This window comes from Panicum virgatum, chromosome 1K (genome assembly GCF_016808335.1).
Source record: "Panicum virgatum strain AP13 chromosome 1K, P.virgatum_v5, whole genome shotgun sequence".
NCBI lineage: Eukaryota > Viridiplantae > Streptophyta > Magnoliopsida > Poales > Poaceae > Panicum > Panicum virgatum.
In genome coordinates, this window is record NC_053136.1 from 6,468,636 (window position 1) to 6,493,446 (window position 24,811).

A 24,811-nucleotide genomic window follows, 5' to 3' on the forward strand; every position below is an offset into this window, starting at 1 on the left:
CCTAAAGGAGCAGGGGAGGAGCTTGGCGCCGGATCCGCCGCCGCGAGGGAGGAGCAGGGGAGGGGAGCCGGCACCGGATCCGCCGCCACGAGGGAGGAGCAGGGGAGGGGAGCCGGAGCCGGATCCGCGACGCTCCGCCCTCCCCACCCGCGGCCAGCCGGCCACGCGCGCCGGCTCTCGAGGTGGCGGATGGGAGGCGTCGGCCATGGCGGGCGCGGAGGAGGAGTTGGCCGCCTCCGCGCCTGGCCCCCGCTTGTAGGGGGAGGGAGGGAGAGCGGCCTCCGCGCCTGGCCGCCACCGGCGTCCGATCCGCTCGAGCCCGGCCGGTTCCGCCGCGCCTGGCCGCCGCCGGCGCCCGATCCGCTCGAGCTCAACCGGCTCCGGCGTGTGGGCCAGCGCCGCAGAGGCAGGCGATCGCGGCGAGGGAGGCACGCGAGCTGAGGGGTGAGGAGGAGTAGAGGGCGGCGGGGGAGGAGGAGCAGAGGGAGGCACCGGGGTGGACGGTGTGGAAGGGCAGCGGCGGCCGGACCCGAGGTCGAGGGGGTAGACGGACGGCGGCGGCCAGACGCGAGGAAGAGGCACTGGGGGGCGGCGGCCGAACGGGATCGTGGGGAGGTGGGGGAAAGGAGGGTCGGTCTGGCTAGTGAGGGGACGGGGGAGTCGTAGATAAGGCAATGGTGGACTGGGCTGGGCCGTATTGTCTAGTTTAGTGAGCTTATTTACATTTGGTCGACTACTGCAGTGTATAAATCGACTGCTATTTCGCTCTCTGTTCGATTGGGATCAACACTGGAGCTGCCCTAAGGAGGTGGGTGGTGTTGTAGTGGAGTTTTACGTTGGATTGCTAGTTTTTTATTTAATTAATATATAATATTATTTGTTTCTAAAAATATTAAAACGTATCCGCGTATCGGATTTTTGGAAAAAATGACGTATCCGTGTATCCGTATCGGCCCGATACCGATACACGTATCCGTATCCGTGCTGCATAGAGTACAGGTACCCGGAGTAAGGAAAGGCCGGCGCATTGGGTCCTCTGCTGCCCGGCGGTGCGCCACTGAAACCGGAGAACCCATGCGGTGGCGGTGGCATGCCTCCGGGACCCGGCGATTGGCTCGACGACGAGCCGAAGTAGGGGTTCAAGCCGGTCGAGAACTAGGGGCCCGGCTGTGGGTAGTTGCCGAAGCCGTCGTCCCCTTGGCCGGCCATGGCAGCGCGCAGCCAAGGGGGAGGAGCAGTGGGACGAAAGCTGGAATGGAGGGAGTGCGGCACAAGAGGTTGAAGGACGGCGTGGGGGAGCCTGTTGGGCGGCGCACAAGGATGGGAAGGGCCCCGGGGGAGAGCAGAAAACAGGGCGGCGGGGCGGATGTCTGCGGACGGCGGTGGCAGCAAGGAAGGACGGCGGACGGGAAACAAGTGCGGCCGCAACGAGGGAGGGATGTGTGGCGGGACGCCGGATCCCGCAGAAGGCAGGCGCGGACCGTGTAGCGGGGGAAGGCAAGAGGCCGGGCGGCGCACCGGGTCAAGGTAGGCGGCGGTGGCTGAAAATGGGGGCACGGACCTTGGGCGGCGGAGATCTTCCACGCGAGGGGACGGTGCCGCGGCCAGGAAGAATGACGATTGGGGGCGGTCGGCGGCGGATTCGACAGACGCTGCGGTGTGGGGGTCGAACACGGGCCGGCGGCCGCCGGTCCGGCCCCGAACTTGAGGCGCCGCCTGGGCGAGTTCGACGCCGGGAGAACGGTAGAGTCCCCCAAATTTGCTGTGTCGTTGATAGAGGGCCGCGGATCCGTGCAATGGAGGGGGCTCCGACGGCCGGCGGCGGCGGATTGCTGTGGCGGCGGAGCGGCGGCGCTGGGGTCGGGGTGGGGTGGGCCAATAGGGCGTGCGTGGGTGAGGCGGCACATCTTGCGCGGGGTGTTCGCACGGGTGCGCCTAACGCGGTCGGTCGTGGGCCCCGCGCTATGGCCCCATCACCTGGGCCCAAATTTCACACTGTTGCAATCAAACGTATTGATTGGATTACCGGAAAAATTTTCCCCTCCCACAACCAAACAGGGCCTCTGTTCCTCCCGATCGTGAAACAGCAGTTCTAACTTCAAAGGGCGCCACGTGACGTAGCAACTAACTGAGCATTAGTCATGTAATGATCCCGAGTTAAACTGTTGATTTCGAAGCTCGCTTTTTGGATTGGCAAGCAGGTTTGACAGTCGGTCAACCATGAGCGAATTTTACGGCGCATTTGTTAGCACAGCTAGCTAGCACAAAACAAAAGGTCCTTGTGGTTCTTGCCCGCCAGTATTGCTCAACTGATTGAATTTGATTGTAATATATCTCCTCAATTAATAAGCTCACCTTTGCCCTCCTCCCCACCCACCACCCAAAAGAAACGACACATCCTTTATATAGAACATATTAGACGCAAACTAATATTTTTGTGAAAACCGTACAAACTCCAATCTGGACCACCAGATCAATATCCAAGAGACATGGGGATTGAACAATTTTACAATTAACCACTCGTCTCTAATCACAATTTTGCAATTAACCTGATATGTTCCCTTGTTTATAAGCTTCATATGTGAAGGGCAATAAAGCTTCATATGTGAAGGGCAATAACAGAGTCGTTTGATCTGCTTTCTTCATCCTTATTTACAACTCTAAAAAACACGTATTTTGAAGGGACTAGAGCGAGGACGCGTAGAGCGAAGATGGTTCATGTAAACTGGAAATAGACAATCCAGCCCATCTTTCTGGTGACGTCAGTATCCAATCTGTCGTGAACATGGCATTACAAAACTGGGTTCAGCCCAGAAGCCCATGACAACAATCTAAGTAGGCTCTGGTGACGTCAGTATCCAATCTGTCGTGAACGTGGCATTACAAAACTGGGCTCAGCCCAGAAGCCCATGACAACGATCTAAGTAGGCTGGTCGTGGCCCCAAAAAAAAAGTAAAAACGGAGCAAAAGCGTGGTCGGCAGGATTCGAACCTGCGCGGGCAAAGCCCACATGATTTCTAGTCATGCCCGATAACCACTCCGGCACGACTACTTTGATGCTTCCTGTTAAATTTATGTTCACTTATCCAGTAAATATTCACAAGGCCAATGTGCTCCAAGCGAGATCGCCGGCTTTACGCCGTGCGCTGGACTACTGGCGAGCGAGCTCGACGGGACGAGGAGACCCGGCGGACCGGTCGTCCAGCGAGCGTTTTGGACGCTTTCCCCAACTAGCGGTCTCCACGCCGGCCGGCCGATGGCGACCGGTCCCAATCCGTCAACAACAGCGGATCAGATCTATGTATCACCGATACGCGATACGGGTACGGCGATACGGTGATACGTGAGTTTAAAAAACGATATAGTGGTAGTATAGAGAGTATCGGAGTATCGAAGTATCGGATATGAGTACGGCTGGGTTAGTGAAGTATCGGTGATTCATGGGATCAGACCGATCTCCGACGTGCTGGATCACCAGTCCTCCGTCAAGTCGCCAACATGCGCGCTCGCTGCTCGCAGACCCCCCCTGCGGCCCTGCTTACCCACCCGCCGCCGTCGCGTCGCGCGCGGCGCCAAGCCGCTACCGCCGCCGACGCCGACGCGCCCCGCCTGCATTGGCGGCCGGCCCTGCGCGACGCGCCGGCCGGATTTAATTAGCTAATGATCCGTCGCCATTCCGGGCCGGGGGTTAAGCTTTGTCGCGGGGTCCCTGGCGCGGGAGGCTGGACGACGCGAGGGGCCGTGGCCCATGGGCGGGCTCGACACTTGCCGCATTCACGCCCACGCCCCTCTCCCAGACGGGGCGCGCGTCGCTGTCGCCGGCGCGATCTCCAGCGCTGCGTCGCCGGTCAATGATTGGGAATGGAATAGTCGCCGGCGGACCATGCTGACACGACACGCGACTGACTACATCTACATGCATCAGGCTTGGGGGCGGGCCCCACGCTGGGCTCCATGATGGTCGCTCTCTTAATCTCTTCCCAAGTGTAGGCGTTGGATGCTGCTCCACTTGTGTTAGTGTTAGCTTAACAATCTTTGAAGATAAGGTAATGTGATGGCGATGTCGTGCAGGAGCAGGAGGATGTCCTGAAGCTCACATTGAAACAGGGAAGCCGCAGTGAGGAATCTGATGGTTTCTTTTCCTCTTTTTTTTTTCCCGCGGTCTCTCTTCTTCGTGTGTGTGTCCCAATGGAATGTTCTTTTCCGGGGCAGCTGCCGTGGTCCGGCAACAGGAACGCGGCGACGTGTCCCGTGCGCCCACCGTACTAACGCCATCCCCGCTGCCGCCGCGGCTTCCTCTTCCCACCACCACTCCGGTTGATCCCCCTCCACACGGTGACACGCCGCTCCGCCCGTTCGGGGGTTCACTGCTCCGAGCTCTCGCGCGCCCTCACGATGCCCGCGCCCGGCGACGGCGGCATTGGCGAAGCGGAGGCGGCGAGCACCACGAAGAACAGGAGGACGATCTCCGACTTCCTCGGCGAAGGCGAGGACGGCGAGGCGGCCTCGCCGCCGTCCCCGGGGACGCCGCCGCGGCTGCGGCTCCCGCGGTTCACCTGCGCCAGGATCAGGTTCGGCCGGAAGCGCGGCGGCAGCCGCGCAGGCCGGGAGGAGGCTGAGAAGAGCGGCGGCGCGTCGTCGGCGGACTCCCCATCAGGTGCGCGCCGCGCGCGCGGTATATATCTACGTCGTCTCGTCCAGACAGACATGACATGGCTTCCATCTAGTTGTGCTGTCAACTCATATTCGAGTGTTCCGGCCATGGCAGGACCGTCGAAGCAAGCTGCGGGAACCGCCGCCGCCAGCAGCGGCACCAGCAGTGTGGCGGCGGCGGCGCAGACCACCGGCATGGGGCTGAGCATGCTCCTCCTCCTCGCGAGGACCTGCGTGGAGTTGAACCGGATGGCCGAGGTGCGCGCGCAGATGGAGGCGCTACTGAAGGAGAGCAGAGACGAGGCCGACAGGGTGAAGGGCGCCGCGGATCACGTCGCCGTCACGCCGGGGACCTGCGACGGCAACCTGCTGCCGTCGACGTCGGCGACCACCGCGTCGTCAAGCTGCGTCTCGGACACGAGCATGAACTGCCTGGGGATCGCGCGCGGCGAGGACGGGAGGAGGGCGTCGGCGGAGGACGAGGGGTGCGCCGGAGTGGTGGACGGCGCGCTGGAAGCAGAGCTCGAGGTCGAGGCAGAGCCCGCGCGGCGTCAACCACCGCCACTGGAGTGGACGTGCAGCACCGAGCAAGAAACTCCTGAGGTACTGATCCAGTGATCCTTGTCTGCAACTCAGCGTAGGCGTAGACAGGGCCGTACCGGCAAATTCGAAGGCCTTGTGCGAAACTATGAACTGGACCCTAGTACCATCGTTGCGCCTGCGAGTGCCCAGTGAAATCCAGAAGGTGGAAGTGCAGACGTGACTTGTGCCGTGCCTGGCGAGCGGTTATAGTGGAAGCGAAAAAGATTGCACTGCGATCTGCAGATTTGATTGAAAGACAATGGTCAAGCGACATATTTCTTCTTCTATAACATATTTGGGCTACAGTTTGCTTCGTATTGGATCAAAATATAACTAAAACAAAATCTACTATATAACTATACCTAGTATACTCGTTATATTTTGGGCCCCTAAAATTTGGGGGCCCTGTGCGGTCGCATGGCCCGCACGGGCCTAGATACGGCCCTGGGCGTAGATGACATGTCGTCCGCGACGAAATTTGGCACGCTGTGATTCGCTGATCGACGGTGGCGTGGTTTGCGTAGTGTTCGATGCGTTCGTCGTCGGACGAGGACGACGAGTTCATCGAGCTGGAAGGAGGGCGCTTCGGCGGCGTTGGTGGAGACTCCGACGACGGCAGCGAGCGGAATGAGGGAGGGGTGTCGGCGGTCGAGCTGGAGCGGAGGCTGCACGAGGTCCGGCACCGGCGGGACCGGGAGCGGATCTCGGCGCTGGAGTCGGCGCTGCGGCGCGCGTAGCGGAGGCTGATGGAGAAGGAGATGGAGGCGCGGCTGTTGCAGGAGACGGCCGCGCTGGCGCTCGGGGGGCAGCCGGCGCCGCGCGGCGTCGAGCGCGGACATTGACCCCCGCGCGCCGCCGTACCCGTACTACTGGCGTGGCGGCTGCTGTGCAGCCACCGCTTGTACGCTGCTCGGGTTGTGGTGTGGTCCACAGGTTAACGATGATCAACGAACAAGTTCCTCTCGGCTCTGGTCTGATCTGACAGAGTGTTACTGTTACCATAACCTTTTATTTTCGATTGCTTGAAAAAAAATGGGGAAAAAAAAGAACTCGATCAGCCACTTTGGCCGTTTCGGCAGAGTTGTTCTCTTTTGAGTCTGAGCTCTGAGCCATCGGGCGCATGCAGCACTGTAGCATCAGTCCATCTGTGAGGCCGTGACGTCACACGACCGTACAAACAGAAACAGAGTCGCGCGCGAACCTGCACGGCGGGCGGGCGCGCGAGGAACAAAACGGCGCCTGCCGGGCCGTGCCGTGGCAAACGGTTGGGCCGCGAGCGGGCAACGCTGAGGCCCATCTCTTACATGGGCCGGCGCTGGCGGGAGTGACTGCTTGGGCTCGACGGCAGAGAAGAGGCCCATAAGGCCGCCGCTGCGCGGGAAATCTGGCCCATTTTGGGGCCAATACCCCAGCTTCTAGATTATTCGTTGCGACCTCCTTGGTTTGCTCCTTCCTCTTCCTTCCCGTCGGAGGCAACGAGCCAACGAAGAGCCCATCTCTCTCTCTCTCTCTCTCTCCACACCAACCAAGCGCGAGCTCCTCTCCTCCTTCCCGAAGAAACCGAGACCGGCGGCTGTTCCGCGTTCCCCTCTACTCTTCTCCGTCTCAACTCCGCTACCGCCGCCTCCGCAACTGCCGCAAGATCCACCGGGGAGTCGATTTCTCGGTAAGCCTCGAGGCCCTCGACTGTCGGCTCAATTTCTCGGTAGTCCTAGGGCCATCCAACTGTTCCGGCCCCATCCGATTCCCGCTGCAGGCCCTTAACCGCGCGCGCTTGTATGAGATCAGTAGCCGCAGGAAATTGTGCCTGGCAGAGTTCGTCTTCTTGCCAACTGTCTCTACTTGTTCGTATGTGCTAGCAATTTAGGCCCTTCGCGCGCATGTGCTGCCAATTTGTTCACAGGTGCGGTAAAAGATGCATCTTTTTTCGGAGTTATAAGTTATTACTGAAATTCAGCTAGGCTAGCAGCATTACCGCTGTCTACTGCTAAAGTAACGTGTTGAATTTCTGATCAAACTGGGCACTGCGCGGAAAGCCGAAGCAATATACTGTGGTAATCATTGGAACCACTAATCATGGCTGAACCTTATACTATGCCAATCTATATTTGGACCCTGAATTTTGCTTTGCGCCTTTAACCAGATACATGGTTATCAATTATATGGGCTTAAATATATGACTGTATCTTGGATATCTATTTTTCTACCTCCATAATTGGTTGTCAACTTGCCATCTTGTTCATGAGCATTTTACGAACATGCTTTCTCCTTAGTGCGAGTGTTAATTCTTTGGTGTGATGTTGCATCTTCTTAGCCTCAGACAAGATGATATTCTCTCATTTCTTGATTGTCACATTGGTCATAAGTATGAGTACAATTATTTTTGTAGCCGTGATTTACGCTCGAGGCTTCGAGTGCATACTTTTGTATCTCTGCCTTGTCTTCAGCATTTAATTTATTTACTTTTGTTTCTGATGTTCTAGGGAGCAGAAGGGGTTAACCTTCGTGTTGGAAACAATGGTAAGTCCTTTAGCTGAAAATATGATTTTTTTTTCTTATCTTTTTTCTTTGCATGGAATCATGTAATTAGCTTGTTCCTCTCACATGGAAGTAGCTGATATCACCGTACATTCAAACAATATCAAGAGATACTCCTTAAGGTCCCCAAAGTTCTTCCATGATACTTGCTGCCATTGCTTGATCAATATGATAGCATTTGAACCTGAGCCAAGCTACGGTCTCTTTTATGTATCATATATGTTATTGATGCTCAAAACTAAAGAAGTCCTTTAGCTCAAACCTTGTTGCATTTTCATACAAGAACTGCTACTTATTTCATTTGTTCTTGAGCCACACTGCTTTGTGCTCAATCTTTATACATTTCTTTATGATGAATAGTACTTTGAGGGCTATGGCTACCGTGGAAGCACTTTCGAGCAGACATATCGCTGCTATCCTTCATCTTTCATTGATAAGGTTTGTAAATTCTTCGGATTAGGTGCCATATTTTCTATTTGAATATTTTTTTTTTGCTTCATGCTTCACCCTGTTCATGGGACATGACTAATGAGATTGCTGCTTATTATGGGATACTGTAATCAATTCTTCTATTCCATTCTGCATTGCTTTTGTCCTCCTTTGCATCTGAATCATATTCCGCAGATTGGGTTCCGATGCCTATTTTTATTCGGTTGTTGAATGGGAATCTGTCTTCTCTTATCACCATGAATTGCAAATTGAATCAAGTAAAATATCGTTTAACTATCAGTAGTGACTTGCTTTGGTGGCATGCTTATATTGACTCTTGCCTTTGTAAGGATGTCACAGAATTACTAGTAAGCTTGTAATGTTATTATTTACTAGAATAACATCTTGCAGTAAATTCTGTAAACATAGAATGCTAGAGTAGTTACCACTTTGCAAGATGGCATTATTTAGTTTGCATTTTTCGAATTATTTGTAAGATATCTCTTTGACCTTTTTTGCAGCCACAACTTGAGGCCGGTGACAAAAGTATGTTCTCCGCTCCCTGGATTCTGAGTCTCTTATCTATTTTATTTGAGATTAGGAGTTTACATGATTATTATTTTGCTTCTTTTCAGTTATTATGCCGCCATCGGCTCTTGATCGTCTTGGTAAGTTAGCACATTTGACTACTTCTCTTCATCTTACATTGTTTAGCAATTTTTCCACATGCATTTGATAATAAATTCTCATTTCTTGAAAAATTGTGTTTGGTTTCTATGCAGCATCTCTGCATATTGAATATCCTATGCTTTTTGAAGTCCACAATGCGGCAGCAGAACGGACTTCACATTGTGGTGTCCTGGAGTTCATTGCAGAAGAAGGCATGATTTACATGCCATATTGGGTATGTTGAGATCTAGGATACCGTTGCACTTCTCTGGATACCATCATGTCAATAAAGCTAACTTTATGTACTCACCATCAGATGATGCAAAATCTTCTTCTGCAAGAGGGAGATATGGTGTTCATAAAAAATGCCAACCTCCCCAAGGGCACATATGTCAAGTTGCAGCCTCATACGACAGACTTTTTAGATATCTCAAACCCCAAAGCAATGTTAGTATGTTTCTATTAATTATTTCTTATCCTAGGGGAACACCTGTTTATCCTTCTTTCTCTATATGACTACTTTATGTGACTAGAGTAACATGGTATGAATAGTGAGTAATGCAAGTATGCAATCCCTGAAGAACACCAATGACCTGTTCGCGTCATTCTTGCAGCTTGGAGAAAACTCTGCGGAACTTTTCTTGTCTAACCACAGGTGACAGCATTATGGTAGCGTATAATAACAAGAAGTACTACATTGATATAGTGGAGACAAAACCTTCCAATGCTATAAGTATTATTGAGACTGATTGTGAGGTTGACTTTGCACCACCACTTGACTACAAAGAACCTGAGCCAGTAAAACCTGCTGGTCCTGCAAACACGGAGCCTACTGCCGGTACTGCTTTTGTTCTATACATCACTGGACGTGATTACTCTTCTTCATGCTTTCTATCCTGTAACTTGTAGACAGCAAACACCAGCTCTATAATTCTTTTTTGGTTGTTTTTGCAGAGGCTCCAGCTGAAGAACCAAAGTTCATTCCCTTCACTGGTTCCGGAAGGCGTCTGGATGGGAAGGCTTCCAAAGATAAAGATGTGCTGGCCTCATCCCCTGCAAAACGACAAGCTAATGTGACCAATAGTGTCCAGCCATCAACAGCCACCATGTCACAGGGCAGTTCATCGCGTAAGACCACAGGAAAGCTTGTCTTCGGCTCTAGTGGAAGTCGAGCTGATAAGGTTGGTATTTTGCAACATATGCACCTTGTAAATTATAACCACTGTCTGGGAACCCCGATGATGAACAGCATTATTTTTTTAGAGCTTGTTTGAGTTGGCAAAGATGCATAGAATAACTGACTTAGGTTCTAGCTTTGTTGTGCTAACATTTTGTCCATCAATTTGTAGGCACCTGAGAAGGAAGCAAAGGAAGAACCAAAGAAAGAAGAACCGAAATTCTCGGCGTTTACGGGAAAGAAATACTCACTGAGAGGCTGAATAAATAGCCAGATATTGTATTATCAGCATTTCCAGCGGCAGACATGGTCAGGGAGAAGATAGCTATATATATATATATATATATATATATATATATATATATATATATATATATATATATATATATTCCACTGTGGCTGTTAAAGAATCACATTCTAGTTTTCTACATAAAAGAAACATTCAACTTTAAGATGCCACTAACCCAACCAAGGATGGACATCCCACAGTACAAGGATAGCTAGCTAGTAGCACTTCAAGTTCATGTCTGTTTATGGATCTTTGTTCCAACTTCAATGTACATATTACCGTCTTATTTACTGTTATTTGCCTCGCCTAATTGGGATGTGACTGTAGGGTGGCTTGTTTCCCTTTTCTTCAAAATTTCAGTGAGCAGCACATCTGTAGGGTGCCTGAATGCGTTAAGAGTCCATAGACACAAATTGTTTCGAGGACAAAACGACATAAATTTGACAATAAAAAGAAGTTGACAAAAGAGTCAAATTAAGGCCCTGTTTAGTTTGCGAAAAAGTTTGGATTTTGGTATCGTAGCATATTTTGTTGTTACTTGACAAATAATGTGATGAGTCGGTTAAGAGAGACCTTAAGGATTGGAATATCTCTAAAGAGATAGCTTTGGATAGGAGCGCTTGGAGACTAGCTATCAATGTGTCTGAACCTTGAACTTATTTCTTTCGGGTTTCATCTCTAGCCTACCCCAATTTGCTTGGGAAAAAAGGCTATGTTGTTGTTGTTGTTGACAAATAATGTCCAATTATGGACTAATTAAGCCTAAAAATTCATCTCGGTCTAATTAGTTAGACTGTGTAATTAGTTATTTTTTTAACTGTATTTAATGCTTTATGCATGTGTTCGAATATTTAATGTGACGGGTACTTTGAAAATTTTTTGGGAACTAAACAAGGCCTAAATGTATGTGTTTGACCACAAGAGGAGAGTATCTCTAATCTCTAATGAACGAAATCTGCACCAGAGACTCTGGGCACACATTGGGCCACGTCGCTCTTTTATCTCAGCCATTGAATGTTGATCAGACGTGCAAATGCGGTGAAGCAGCCACGTTCCAGAGGTGAAGCAGCCACGTTCCAGAGCCTTCGTCTCAACCGTGATGAAACAGTGTCTCTTGTGTCCCTCTGCAGCTCGCTGCCAGCCTACCACGCACCTGCTCCAGCCTCCATCTAGCGGCCGCCGGGCTGAGAGGCCACGCTCCACCAGCTGCGGCACAGGTTTACCCCCCCCCCCCCCCCCCCCCCCCGGTTCTTTTGTTGATTTACTGAAACGATGTTTGCAATTTAGGTCAAAACCCTCCTTTAACACCATTCCATGGTGTGCTATATGATTCATATATCTGATTTGATACTATTGGTTATCAGAAGATTGTTTTTTTTAAAAAAATCCGAAGATTGTGACATCCAAACATATTGATCTTTTTTGTAGATTTACACACTTACACGCTGTACAACAGAGCTTCTGTAGGTACTATAATACTAACACAAGGAGGCATACCCTGGTACCCATGATTTTGTGGATGGTTGATCCCCATAATATAACAACTTCTTATTCAAATATTGCATGAGGATTTGATACCCTTTCCGAAGATTGTAGTATCTTTTTTTGTCTAAAAGCAAAATTTGATATGTCTGCTGAATTTGTAGTAGCATTTTTTTCCTTGAGAAGTTTAGGGATACTACAAACACGTTTTCAGGTACTTCTCTCGATCTTGCAGTCAAAACAACAGAGACATGCAATAAACGACGGGTAAGCATCTCCATTACTATGTCTTGGCTAAGCTATTTTAGAGGGCAAGCAAAACAAAATAAGGAGTACTAAGGCACATATCGAAATATCTTATCTCGTTACAAATAAAGCATATGAAAGTCTCATGTTGATCACTTTTGTATATTTTGTACTAATTGATGCACATCTAAATGCTAATATTACAAAATAAGTGCGGCACGATTATCTTACAAGAAAACATTAGCTACACAATTACGTAGCTTATAAGAAAAACACTGGCCCGACTCCGACAGGCGCGGCAACGCGGCGCATTGAGTTCTAGTATGTATATAAATTAAACACAAGCATTGTAGAACGTACTATAATCTTAATGCTCCGGGCTGCCTGTGCGCGCATCGTCTACCGTGCATAGAGCCATAGACCGGTCATGAAGTGCATAGACCGGTCAGGTTTCTTCATGGCACGCCGTGAGCGAGCGAGTCGTGACCAGCTGTGTCACGGTGGCGATGTGACCACTCTGTCTCAGCCTGTCAGGCCTTGTAAACACGTACGGCCGGGCCGTCGGCTCCAAACTCCAATCGAGACTGTCGAGACACGAGTTTTGTCCTCTCCCCTCATTGAGCTCCAGAGTCGTTGGACAGAAAGTCACAGTGCCGTAACAGGACCCGGGCTACATGCCTACATATGGCAAAGCGTATGCTTGATTTTTAGGGATGGATCTAAACATCCGAATTCTTAGAACAAATTTGATATTTTAAAATATATATATTTAAAATTTTATGCTAATCTTTTTTTTATATTATCAAGCATATTATTACACATAAGAATAAAATTTTGTATAAATTTTTTTATGTATTATTTGCTCCCTACAATTAAAAAGGTGAAAAAAGATTCGTATCCGTATCCGATCCGTATTCGAATTTTTATATCTATTATTTGAGAATATATATGATGAATTTAAGGTTTAGTTTTTATGAATCTTTACAAGATCAATGTTAAATACAAGGCTATGAATTTACTATGTAAATTCTATATCTTATTTGTCCATAATCGAAGAAAAATGACCAAAAATCTGAGATTCGAATAGACATCCGAATCCATCCTTATTGATTTTACACTACTTGCAACTACAGGTTGCATGACCGGAGTCGTTTCAGTTGCGTGGTGTGGGGTTGTTATTGTAGCTCTTTAATTCTTTTTTTTTCTCCCATCTGATGCTTGCCCAGTATGAGCTTCCAACTAGTGTGTATTCTATGGATAGCTGCCTCCTATGACGTTGCACACTCACACCCGTCCGATCGGCACCGAAGGATTGAGATTAAGCCACATCGACATGGCTCAATTTCATCTCTTCATCACGGATTCGATAGTTGTGAGTGTGGGTGGGCACATGACCTTAGGCCCTCCAGAGTGTTAGCCTTGAGTGAAGCTCCAAATTGAGAGAGTATCCGGGCTTCACTTCCCACCCTACAATTAGTGGTGCTAGAGTGATGCCACAGTTAAGAAAAATGGAAGCGATGCATATCGATACCCAATGGTTAAATAAAGGGAAAAAAATGAAGATTCTCCATCCTCTACTCTCCGTGTGGGCTCACTGCTTCATTGTTTATTTGCTTTTACTTGTATCGTGGGACCAAGAAGTGATGCCTCCTACTGCAGCAGAACAAGAGCAATGCCCATTTCGTACAATAAAGTTCTTTTCGGTTTAGACATCACTGCCACACTGTGGAGGGCCTTATGCCCAAGAAGCATATAACATTTAATATAGTGGACAATTTTTATTTTTTTAAAAAATAATATAGTCAGCAACTCTCCTGTATGGTTCGTTCGGAAAAGAAAAAGAAGTCAAAACAACCCAACTCTCAATCTCCCATTGCTGAAAAACCGTACTAGTATGTTTCTCTACCAACTCTGATATTGACATAGAACTTTCGAGCATGCTACACTATGTTGTAGGAACCGGTGTAAACGAAAACCGGTTATTTGGAGAGGACAAAACTGGAATGTGTCATAATCCATAGTATCTCTCCATAGTCTATACGGATTTGAAACTTGAACTACACGTCATATATTAAACAACATGGTTTTAGATGTACATTGCATAACATTAACTTTTTGTTGGGGTTGCATAATAGAAGGAATACACACTATGTAAGAAACAGACAAAGGACACGCAGTATTCAGAGACGCGGAATTAAGACGCGTCTCCTATACGTAATTGGGGAGTTTGGGAAATTGGAAAAGATGGTGAGAGATATGAAGACCCCACTCTATCCAGGCTGCAAGGAGAAGTGGTCAAAACTCTTCACATCACTTAAACTTCTAAAGCTAAAGGCCACACATCACTGGACTGATCGCGGCTTCAAGGCATTGTTAGATTTGCTAAGCGACATGCTTCCGGAGGGGAATAAGATACCCAAGACCACTTATGAGGCGAAGCAGACCATTTGCCCTTTGGGGATGGAAGTTGAGAAAATCCATGCTTGTAAGAACGACTGCGTCCTATTCCGTGGTGACCATGCAGATCTCACTGAATGCCCAGAGTGTGGAGCCCCTCGTTACAAATGAAGGAATGACGGGGGTGATGAGGGAAGGGTGCACGGAGCTCCTCATTAGGTAGCATGGTATTTTCCATTAAAACCTCACCTAAGGCGTTTGTTTGCATCAAGCAAGGATGCAAAGCTGTTGTGTTGGCACATGGAAGGGCGCAAGACAGATACTAATATACGCCACCTGGCGGATTCAACACAGTGGCACCTCATTGATTGGAAGTATAAAAAATTTGGTGATGACCCGAGGAGTCTTAGTTTGCACTAAGCACAGATGGAATGAACCCGTTTGGTCAGATGAGAAGCTCGCATAGCGTTTGGCCGGTGTTGTTATCGATCTACAATCTTCCGCCATGGTTGTGTAACAAAAGGAAATACATGATGATGTCGGTTCTCATCTCAGGTCCACATTAGCCTGGGATTGACATCGATGTGTATCTAAGACCTCTTGTGGATGATCTCAAAACACTGTGGTCACATGGTTTTGATGCGTACGACGGGTACAAGAGGGAACCCTGCACCGTACGTGGTTTGTTGTTCTGCACGATTACTGATCTATCGGGTGGCCGTTCTGTGTCTGGACAGTGTAAAGGTGAAAATGAATGTACTCATTGCCTAGATGACACAGAGACAATTTGGTTGAACAACACAAAGAAACGGGTGCACGTGCGTCATCGGCATTTTCTTCCCAAGTCCCATGCGTACCGAAACATGAAACGCCAATTTGATGGCACAAGGGATATGGAAAATGCTCCAAGGAATTTCGATGGGGAGCATGAGTACGACCAGGTCAAGGATCTCCCCGTTGCCCATGGGAAGAAAGGCAAGACCACCCTTGGAAAACGCAAGCGAAAAAAAGAATGAATTACCTGAGCCGAAGCAAAGGTGGAAAAAGAAGTCAATTTTATGGGAGCTACCTTACTGGTCATTCTTACGTGTCAGCCACAGTATCGATGCCATGCATGTGAAAAAGAATGTCTATGGCAGCTTATTTGGTACACTCATGAACGACAAACATAAAACCAAGGACCATGAAAATGCAAGAAAAGATCTAGAAGAGTTGGGCATAAGACCTGAGCTCCGTCGCGACAGCACCGGAGGACAACTCCCAGCATCTGTCATAACTCTAACTGTGAAAGAGAAGAAGGAATTGTGTGATTTTCTTCGTAGTGTCAAAGTTCCTTTCGGCTATTCATCAAACATCCGAAAACTTGTGCACGCAAAGGAGCAGAAATTTCTTCCCATGAAAGCTCATGATTGAGATGTCATGCTCACCTCAATGCTTCCTGTTGCTATCTGGAATATATTGCCGGAAAAAGTATAAATGATTAGCATGAGCTTGTGTTTCTTTTTCAATGCAATATCTCATAAGGTGATTGATGTCACACCCTGAAATTTTTAATTTCAGGATGTGATTAAAATTAAAAATAAATCAATGTTTTTCTCATAATTTTAAAATTTTGTCAACACTTATTTTCTTTACAGGGAATTTATTGTAAAATAAAATATATGTTGGTTGTTTTCCAAATTAAACAAGGTTGTTCTTTTGTGTTGCATTCATGCCACCTTTGCATTGTTTTATTGCTTGTTGTTCAATTTAAATTTGAATTCGTATGAGTTTGAATTTAAATTGAATGTGTTTGAATCTTTTCAAAAATGGAAAACCAACTCTTTTCTCTCTTTCTCGTTTTCAGCCCAGCCCACCTCCCTCTCTCTTTCTTTTTCTTCTCCCGCGGCCCAAAACCCCTCCCGCGCCGGCCCAAGACTTTCCCCAGGCCCGGTCCACCCCGCGCCCCTCTCCTGCGGTCACTGCCGAGCGGGCCCCGCCCGTCGGACCCTCCTCCCTCCTCCAGCCGAGCTGGACTCGATTTCGGGGAGGAGTCCGGCCGCGCCCCGACGTCCGTGACGTGGCGCGCACGCCCAGGGGACCATGCGCCCTATAAATAGAAGCCGCCCGCTCGCCCTTGAACCCTTCATCGAAGCCGCCCTTTGCCCCAAACCCTAGCCCGCGCCGCCTATGGAGCTGCCGAGCTCGGGCTCGACGCGGATCCGCCGTTCCGCCGCCTAACCTCGTCGGCCACGCAACCCTGGAGCTCCGAGTAGTGGTGAGCAACGTCTCCAGCCTTTTTTTTTCCACTACTTCCCTCAATGTTCCATGCGGGATGGCTCGCCGGAGCGAGCTCCGACGGTTCGCGCCGCCCCTCACTGTTGCGTGCCTTCCTCCGGTCTCCCTCTCGCCCAACAGAGCACCCAGATGAGTTCACTGCGCCGCTCTCGTCCTCCTCATCCAAACCCGAGCCTAATCCAAGTCCAAACGGCCGATTTCGGCTAAGTCCGGCCATGCGCCGCCGTAGAAGCTCGCCGCCGGCAGACCAGCGCCGCCGCCGCGTCCCCGACCTGATCCCGTCCGCCCGATCCGCTTTCTACGGTTTAGATTAGATTAGTTTCTCCGATCGATCCAAGCCGGTAGATCCAGATCCGACGCCCCAGAACCCTAGATACCGGTTCGTGTGGTTGTTTTGCAAAAGAGACCCTCGGTTTTATGAGAATCAACCCGCGGTCCAAGATAGTTCAAAAGTATTTAGAAACCAGTCCTTTGTTTTCCGTTTTAGCCCCTGAGCTTCTCCAAAATAGAACCCGCAATCCTGCTTAGGTCTTTTTACGTGCTAGCCCTTGAAGTCTATGGTTAATTAGGTTTTAGCCCCTGGTTTCTTCAGATCTAACCCCTGGAAGCTCTGTTTCCTCACAAACAAGCCCCTATAACCTTGTTTTATCTATAACTTCTTCGTTTTAACTCCGTTTTCAGCGATTCTTGCGCTCACGTGATCCTTGTGATGTGTGCAATAGCTTTGTAACCTTTTTATCCTTTGTAAGCACACTTTGTTGTGTCTTACAAATCTTTTCCGCAAGCTCAACTCTATAGTTAATCGCGACTAGATCCCTGAAGCACCGTTTAGTCCTTAGAATCACCGTTTTAGTTCCGTTTTCTGTGTTGCTTGCGCTCTCGAAACCGTAGCATCGAGCCCTATCTTTTAGTGCGTTCTTTTAAAGCCTTTCTTTTGTTATGGTGTAATGTTCTTAGATGTATCTTGTTGTTTGCTTTGTATGTTTGCCCGATGATTGCTTCGAGTAGAAGATCGCTGTTCAAAGATTGAAGAATCAAGAGTTCCAAGTGAGCAAAAGCTGAAGAGCAGTAAGAGTAGCTTTTCGTTGGAGAAAGGCAAGTGACCCTAACCATCTTTCTATCTATGCTTTATTCACAAGATGATATGATTTAATTGGAACATGGAGAACCACCCAAGAAAACCGTACAACCACAATACTAATGGGCTCTGGTCTTGGCTGAGTAATTAGATGAACTATATGTTGTGTTGGGGTTGTTCCGCTTGGTGGTTATGAGTTTGTGTTGTGGAGCGGGTGAAGGAAGCTGCGTCTTCTGAGGGACCGCACGGCAGGGACCAACACATACATATAGGAATTCTTTGTAAAGGCCTCGTAGCGTCCCTATGCAATCACACCTCGGAAGTGTGGTATTGTGCCTGATCAGCACATATGCGTGGTTGGGTTCAAAGTTCTTCGGAACTTTTACGCGAATTGTGGTGAAAGTGTACAACCTCTGCAGAGTTAAAACTAACCGGTTAGCCGTGCTCACGGTCAAGAGCGGCTTGGACCCTCACATGATTAATAAACTTAAAGATGGATATAAATCACATTCTGGTTATTTCTTGTGGCCTTGCTGAGTACCAACCATAAGTGTACTTACCCTTGCTTACTGCTGCTCAGAAGGAGAAGGTGTGAGAAGTATTTTGAAGATGATGCTGAGTTCTAGGCATACGCAACCCCCAGTCGATTGCCTGTGAAGTTTGGAGCCTTCGTTTCCAGGATAAGCTGTAAACTCTGATAGTCTTTTATTTGTTTTAGTTCTCTTTTTCGTGATACTGTTACTGATTATTCACTTATGATGTCTCTATATGTATGAAATTTGATCCTGGCATACATATAGTTATGCATTCGGTTTTGTCCTTAAAACCGGGTGTGACAATTGATGAGGAGTCACTCGATGAGCTAGAGAAGAGACTGTTTGAGACAATTGTTCTCCTTGAAGCATTCTTCCCACCATCATTATTTGACGTATCAGTGCATCTCATTGTCCACCTGATTAAGGAGATAAGATATCTTGGGCCGGTGTTCCTACATCATATGTATCCATACAAGAGATTCATGAGCACTCTGAACAAGTATACAAAGAGCCGGGTTCATCCCGAGGGTAGTATGGTTCAGGGGTACTCTGTTGAGGAGGTGGTCGACTGGTGCCTAGATTTCATTGACCCTACAAATCCAATTGGCATATCGAAGGCTCGCCACGAGGGAAGGTTAGCAGGGACGGGTATACTTGGGGAGAAGACACTCAACCCAGACACGAATGCATTTCAACAAGCTCGTTTTCTTGTGTTGCAACACACAACGGAAGTGTCCCCATACATTGATGAGCATAAAGCACACCTGCGAATAGAAAATCCAGACCGGAGCGAAGCTTGGCTAGCGAGGGCACATATGAAGGGATTCAATATTTGGTTCAGAGACCGAATACAAAACTCAGACTCTAGCACAGACGATGCTCTTAAAAGTTTGGCGGTCGGTCCTCTGTTCACAATAACTAGCTATCAAGGTTATGATATTAATGGTTACACTTTCTAAACCACCGGCCAAGACAACAAAAGCACTTATCAAAACAGCGGAGTGCGAATAGAGGCTGTTAACAACAACGACGAGAAGACAGCATACTATGGACAAATAGAGGATATATGGGAGCTTAACTATTCGGACTTTAAGGTGCCAGTTTTGAGGTGCCGCTGGGTTTAGAACACAAAGGGTGTCATGAAAGATCTGTATGGGTTCACAACTGTTGACCTGGAGAAAGTTGGGTATAAGGAAGAGCCATTTGTACTTGCGGATCAAGTATCCCAAGTCTTTTATGTTCCTGACACGAGAAACAAGAAAATACACGTGGTGCTCCCTGGAAAAAGACGGGTAGTGGGTGTTGAAAATGTTGTGGATGAGGAAGAGTACAATCAGTTCGATGAAGTTCCTCCATTTGGTACTTGCAACCTCCCTGTGCTCCTGGATAGCGAAAAAAACCCTTACTTGCGGAGCAGCCACAAGGATAAAGGAGTCACCATGGCAAAAGGCAGAAAAAAAAGACGAAAACGACAAGTCAAAAATGGAAGGTAAATTGTAATATAAGTTGTAATAAGTTAGGTCTCATGTTTGTAATATAAGTTGTAAGATAAGTTAGGTCTCATATTTGTAAGATAATTTATGTATAAATTCTATTTAAATTAGGTCTCATATTGTAATTTGGCACATCCCAAAGATTGTAAGATAATTTATGTATAAATTATATGTGCAATATGATGCTTGTATGAGTTATGTGTCAATTTTATGTGTAATGTATCTTCTATTCACCTATGGCCGAAACTGAAACTGGAACAGAAACAGAAACTGAAACTATTGTCTATATAGGAGACGCGGATTTGTTGACCCGAGTCTCCTATGAGACATAGGAGACACGGTTTTGTTGACCCGCATCTCCTATTTGTTCTGTTCTGAACAGCTCCATAATATAATCTTTCAGATAGGAGAGTCTGATTGCAAATATAGGCAGCAAGATTGCAAATATCATTCAGACCGGCACACAAATACTAGTATCTAGCAGACAGATATATAGGCAGATATCATTCAGGCATATTTACACAGATAGGTGCATTACATAACTAGAGGTTCATCAGCAGTACATAATCCAGGCACATAACCAGTAGTATCATTAACCTACTTATTTACAAACCAAAAGAGATGTCACAGTGCATCATCTAGACACATAAACAGTGCATCTACAAAATCCCTATCCTGCATGAAGTCAATTGATCTTGCTGACTTCCTGGATATCTTCAGCTGTTAGCACCTGTTGGTGCAGTCCCACCAGTGATAGCAATCATCCGCGTTACCACCTTCCACTTGTTGGATATCTTCAGTTGTTCTTGCTTCAGCTCTTGTTTAATCATGTTCTTCTGTGCTTGTTCCTATGCAAGCTGGTCGACTAGTCCACTGATCTTGTTGACTTGTGTTTGTAGTCTGTTGTGCAAGGCAGTGATTTTCTTAGCATTCTCAGCAGGGACTGCCTACATATCAAATTCAGAATGTTAGTTTTTTTATGGGATAACTCTGCTGCATATAATTTTCTGAAAAAAAGAACACCAACTCTGACCAAGATTTAAATACTATCATCACTAAAGGTAAAGTTACCCAAATATAGCATTCTGTTAGATTTCGGGTGCAGCTCAGTTAACTTGGACATATATATACTCCCAAACTATTTTTTTCACATCAAAACATGCACATCACATAATCAAGAAGCTCAGGGCTAATGCTTGCACCATTTCAGTAAAAAAACATTATCAATGATATATGCACTGAAAATTACCAACTATAACTAGGGCTAGAGTCCTTATTTCAGAATACTATCACTACAAGAACTAGAGTCCAGATTTCAGAATACTATCACTACAAGAACTATAGATTGACACAATTATAAAGTGCTAGAGTCCTTCTGAGCATTTTAGTGCCTTAGCTCATTGACAAACAAAGAAAGAGTAACACATTGGTAGGTTACTGACTAGATAGTAATAATCATCATTTAATACCAAGTAATAATCTACAAAATCTCTATCCACAGGTAATAGCAAGGGCAAACCATCACTACATTTATTCAGAATTAACAAAATGGCATTGTTGACATGGACATATGCTCGGATTGAAACCATCACTACTCGAGAGCAATATCCTACTCGAGAGCAAAACCTTAAAAATAATCCAAGAAAGAAAAGGCAGAGATCGAGAGCACAATTTATCTGAAAGATTATATTAGGGACATATGTGTTTTGTTGTTGTTGAAGTTGACAATATATGCATCGACCGGTGAATCTGCAAATCTCTACTTGTCAAAATGGTATGTTGCTGCTCCAAATCTACATAAGTTACTAGAGTTTCTTAATATTATGTTGCTGGTCTAATTTGATTTCCTGAATATAATTAGCAGGCCTCATCCGATGAATGGACAAATTCTGGCGAAGACGGTGTTGAAACAGAGGAGGAATATGATGTTTGCAACAGCAATGAAGAAGATTTGGTGGGTGATGGGTCTGGGGGTCAACGGAAGAGAGCTAGGACATCAACAAAGTGGCTCAAGGACATGATTGTAGTAACTGGGATTGATCGAGGGGGATGCCAACAGAAAGGAACCAGAAGTTGAGGTTGCGGACGCTGGCTGGTCTCATTGCAAGACAGAGGCTATCTCTAGTTATGCCAGGTTTCAAATCCCTAAGTGACAAACAGAAGTGGTTTTTGTTCGATAAATATGTGCAGTTTTTTTTGGAGTTCCCGCCAGAGATGAAGCCATTTGGGTTTAGGCAGGTCATGAAGTCAACAGCCAAGGCATGGAGAACCCACAAAAGCAAGCTTAAGGCACAATTTATCAAGAAATGACTGACTCCATATCAGAAGCACCCATATATCGAACTGGAAGACTGGAAAGAGTTTGTCCAGTTCACAGAAACTGAAGAAGCCAAAAAAGAGAGTGAAAGATACAAGTTGCTTTGAGAACAGTACAAGCACGAGCACTACATGGGTCCGTGTGGTTATGAAGGGATGCAAGCACAATGGGATGAAGAGGACGCAAAGTTGGCTGCTCTAGGGATCCCCAACCCATGTGAGGAGTACCTTGAAGGTCGGACACGAAATTGGCTGCGAGCAAGGAGTAAGCTGGTGATATCAGAAGGTGTTGCTACTATTGAGTGGAAGACAGATACAACTAGGAGACTTTCAGAAGAAATCAAAGAAAAGCAAGCAAATGCAGAATCTTCATGTCTCACTTGGATCATGGAGAATGATGTGCTTACTCAATGCTTGGTCCCCAAGCAACCTGGACGCGTGCGGGGTGTCTCCAGCTACAATGGCTGGAAGGAAGCATAGCCTGAGCACTCGGATATGTACAGGAAGAGAAGAAAGATCAGCTCAGCAGACTTGCTGGCAATGAAGGAGACAATGAAGGAAGAACTCAAGGCTGAGCTGACCAAGGACATCCTCTCCATGCTTACAGCACAGGGTTTGCAGATTGTGCCAATTTCTAGGAACACAAGCCCCGCATCCGGATGGAGAAGCAGTTGTGCATCTGTCTCTGAGGCTGCTAAATAGCACAATGGCGGTACTTCAGACTAGGAAGATGGAGATGGAAATGGAAATGAACATGAAGATGAAATTCCAGACCGGATGGACACAGATCATGATACTATAAGTGGCTTGAGTGATCCCACACCATGTTCCCTAATGCATACTGTTGGTGGTCACCGATCTAAGGTTGCATGGGGTACGGTTTATCCAAGACAACTTGAGCTACATACGGTTCCGATTAATGCAGAATGTGCAGTGGTCAAAGTCGAGTTTGTAGCCGAGTGGCCTGATATGTTGCTTCCATTCCCTCCTAATGATGAGATCTCAACTATTGGAGAAGCTGTCTTCCAAAGGATACAGTGGCGACGGCGTGATATTGTGCTAAGGTCAAAGCAGTTTTCTTCACAAACTGTGGCAAAGGGAAACAAGAGGAGTGCATCAGATGCAGCCTAGACCATTGTGCCATCAAAGGAAGTTGATGAACCTGCTGGTGCTTCCAAGACTGCTCTGATCACTGCTGCAACCAATAATGCTCCCAAGACTGACACATCTAAAACCGAAGCAAAGAATGTGGCTTCCAAGAGTGTTCCCAACACTGCTGCAACCAAGGGTGCAGCAGAAAATGCAGCTACTGCAGACAAGAAAGAGGCAGCCAAGAGTGCTCCCAACACTGCTGCAGTCAAGAATGCAGTAGCAAATGCAGCTAGTGGAGAAAAGAAGGTTGCTGCCAACACTAAGGCAGAGAAAAAGAAAATGACTGAGAATAAGAAGCAGCCTAAGCAGAAAGGTGTAGCACTGGCATGGACTCAGGCCAACCCACATTACAAATATGGACAGCCAATGTTGACAGCTGCTCAACTTGAGAGCGCCGGACCTGCAACCAATGCACTCCATAGGTACTACATGAAAGGTTGTGTGGCAAAATAGATAGATGTAGGTCCAGTACAAGTGTATCTGTGTTTCAATGACTTATATGACCTCTTCAATGACTTATATGACCTCTACAAGCGTATTTTCTTCTGTGTTTGAATGACTTATATGACCTCTTCAATCTCGATGGGATGGATGTGTCTTTACTCTGTATCTTCACGCTGTAAGTTACTCTAATATGATTCTCACAAATTTTTAGTTCATTTGTTCATTTGTTGTCTAGGCAATAATTTTTTCTTAACTAGGAACATGATTGTGGAAACAAGGAAAAAGTCCGTGCCCGTGGGCTTCCTCGATCCGGAGCTGATGAGCATGAGTACCATGGATCAAGAGCGATCTTATGTGGTGGAGTATTTGGGAAAAACCTTGCACAAATTTGCTAGAAAAAAAACCTAGAAAAAAACTTATAATGTTTGCACATAACACAGGTGGCCACTAGATTCTAGTGGTTATCATTCCAAAGTGGAACAAGGCTTTGTACTTTGATTCTCAAAGGTCCAAGGCGCGGGATTACAGTGTGCTTAAAGAGGTCATTAATGAGTGAGTTCTTCCATAACCTTCAACTAATTTCCAAAATAATCTCTATACCCTAACAATAATGTTCCATGGCTGTGTGATTGTGTTCTTGTAGGGCTTTTCTTTCATACTTCACACTGAAGAAGATGGACTGCAGCCGGAGCTTGGAACATGTCACAAAGTTCCCGGTACGATATACATTGCTATGAAAGCTAGTAATGAAGCTGTGTAGTTTCTTTCTTCTCACTATTTTTATTTGGTCTATTTATTGCTTTTTTGCAGTGCCACCAGCAACCTCCCGGTAACACATGTGGCTTTTATGTTGTCCATCACATGGTCAAAGCAATGGAATTACTAAGTTTATAAACACATGTGGCTTTTATGTTGTCCATCACATGGTCAAAGCAATGGAATTACTAAGTATGGCCAATGACCCTGAGGTATATCTCCCAAGTGATGGCTCCTTTTTTCCATGACTTAAAACTGAAATATGGATGGTTATTCTTAAAAATGGCATGACTGACA

At 47.1% G+C, this 24,811-nt stretch overlaps 2 protein-coding genes and 1 non-coding gene across 3 annotated transcripts; 2 read left to right on the top strand and 1 right to left on the bottom strand.

Moving 5' to 3' along the window:
- Positions 1–2,970: 2,970 nt before the first annotated feature.
- TRNAS-AGA lies at positions 2,971–3,052 on the bottom strand. Its single transcript has one exon. It is a non-coding gene; the product is annotated as a tRNA-Ser (tRNA).
- Positions 3,053–4,089: 1,037 nt separating this feature from the next.
- On the top strand, positions 4,090–6,405 carry LOC120651130. The gene is made up of 3 exons (XM_039928516.1): positions 4,090–4,657; positions 4,769–5,256; positions 5,760–6,405. The coding sequence occupies exons 1-3, from the start codon at positions 4,396–4,398 to the stop codon at positions 5,970–5,972; spliced, it is 963 nt and encodes a 320-aa protein (XP_039784450.1). The 5' UTR covers positions 4,090–4,395; the 3' UTR covers positions 5,973–6,405.
- A 283-nt stretch (positions 6,406–6,688) lies between these two features.
- On the top strand, positions 6,689–10,826 carry LOC120673758 (ubiquitin fusion degradation protein 1 homolog). Its single transcript, XM_039954789.1, has 11 exons — positions 6,689–6,901; positions 7,719–7,755; positions 8,134–8,211; positions 8,724–8,748; positions 8,838–8,870; positions 8,985–9,106; positions 9,188–9,318; positions 9,486–9,709; positions 9,826–10,052; positions 10,221–10,355; positions 10,614–10,826. The coding sequence occupies exons 2-10, from the start codon at positions 7,753–7,755 to the stop codon at positions 10,308–10,310; spliced, it is 933 nt and encodes a 310-aa protein (XP_039810723.1). The 5' UTR covers positions 6,689–6,901; positions 7,719–7,752; the 3' UTR covers positions 10,311–10,355; positions 10,614–10,826.
- Positions 10,827–24,811: the final 13,985 nt, after the last annotated feature.

Bases quoted from the DNA above. Each gene is read 5' to 3' on its own strand.
- LOC120651130 (XM_039928516.1), top strand. From the start codon at position 4,396: ATGCCCGCGCCCGGCGACGGCGGCATTGGCGAAGCGGAGGCGGCGAGC. The intron at 4,658-4,768 runs GTGCGCGCCGCG...CGGCCATGGCAG, and splicing joins GTCGGCGGACTCCCCATCAG to GACCGTCGAAGCAAGCTGCG. The intron at 5,257-5,759 runs GTACTGATCCAG...TGGTTTGCGTAG, and splicing joins CCGAGCAAGAAACTCCTGAG to TGTTCGATGCGTTCGTCGTC.
- LOC120673758 (XM_039954789.1), top strand. The intron at 9,107-9,187 runs GTATGTTGAGAT...ACTCACCATCAG, and splicing joins TGATTTACATGCCATATTGG to ATGATGCAAAATCTTCTTCT. The intron at 9,710-9,825 runs GTACTGCTTTTG...TTGTTTTTGCAG, and splicing joins AAACACGGAGCCTACTGCCG to AGGCTCCAGCTGAAGAACCA.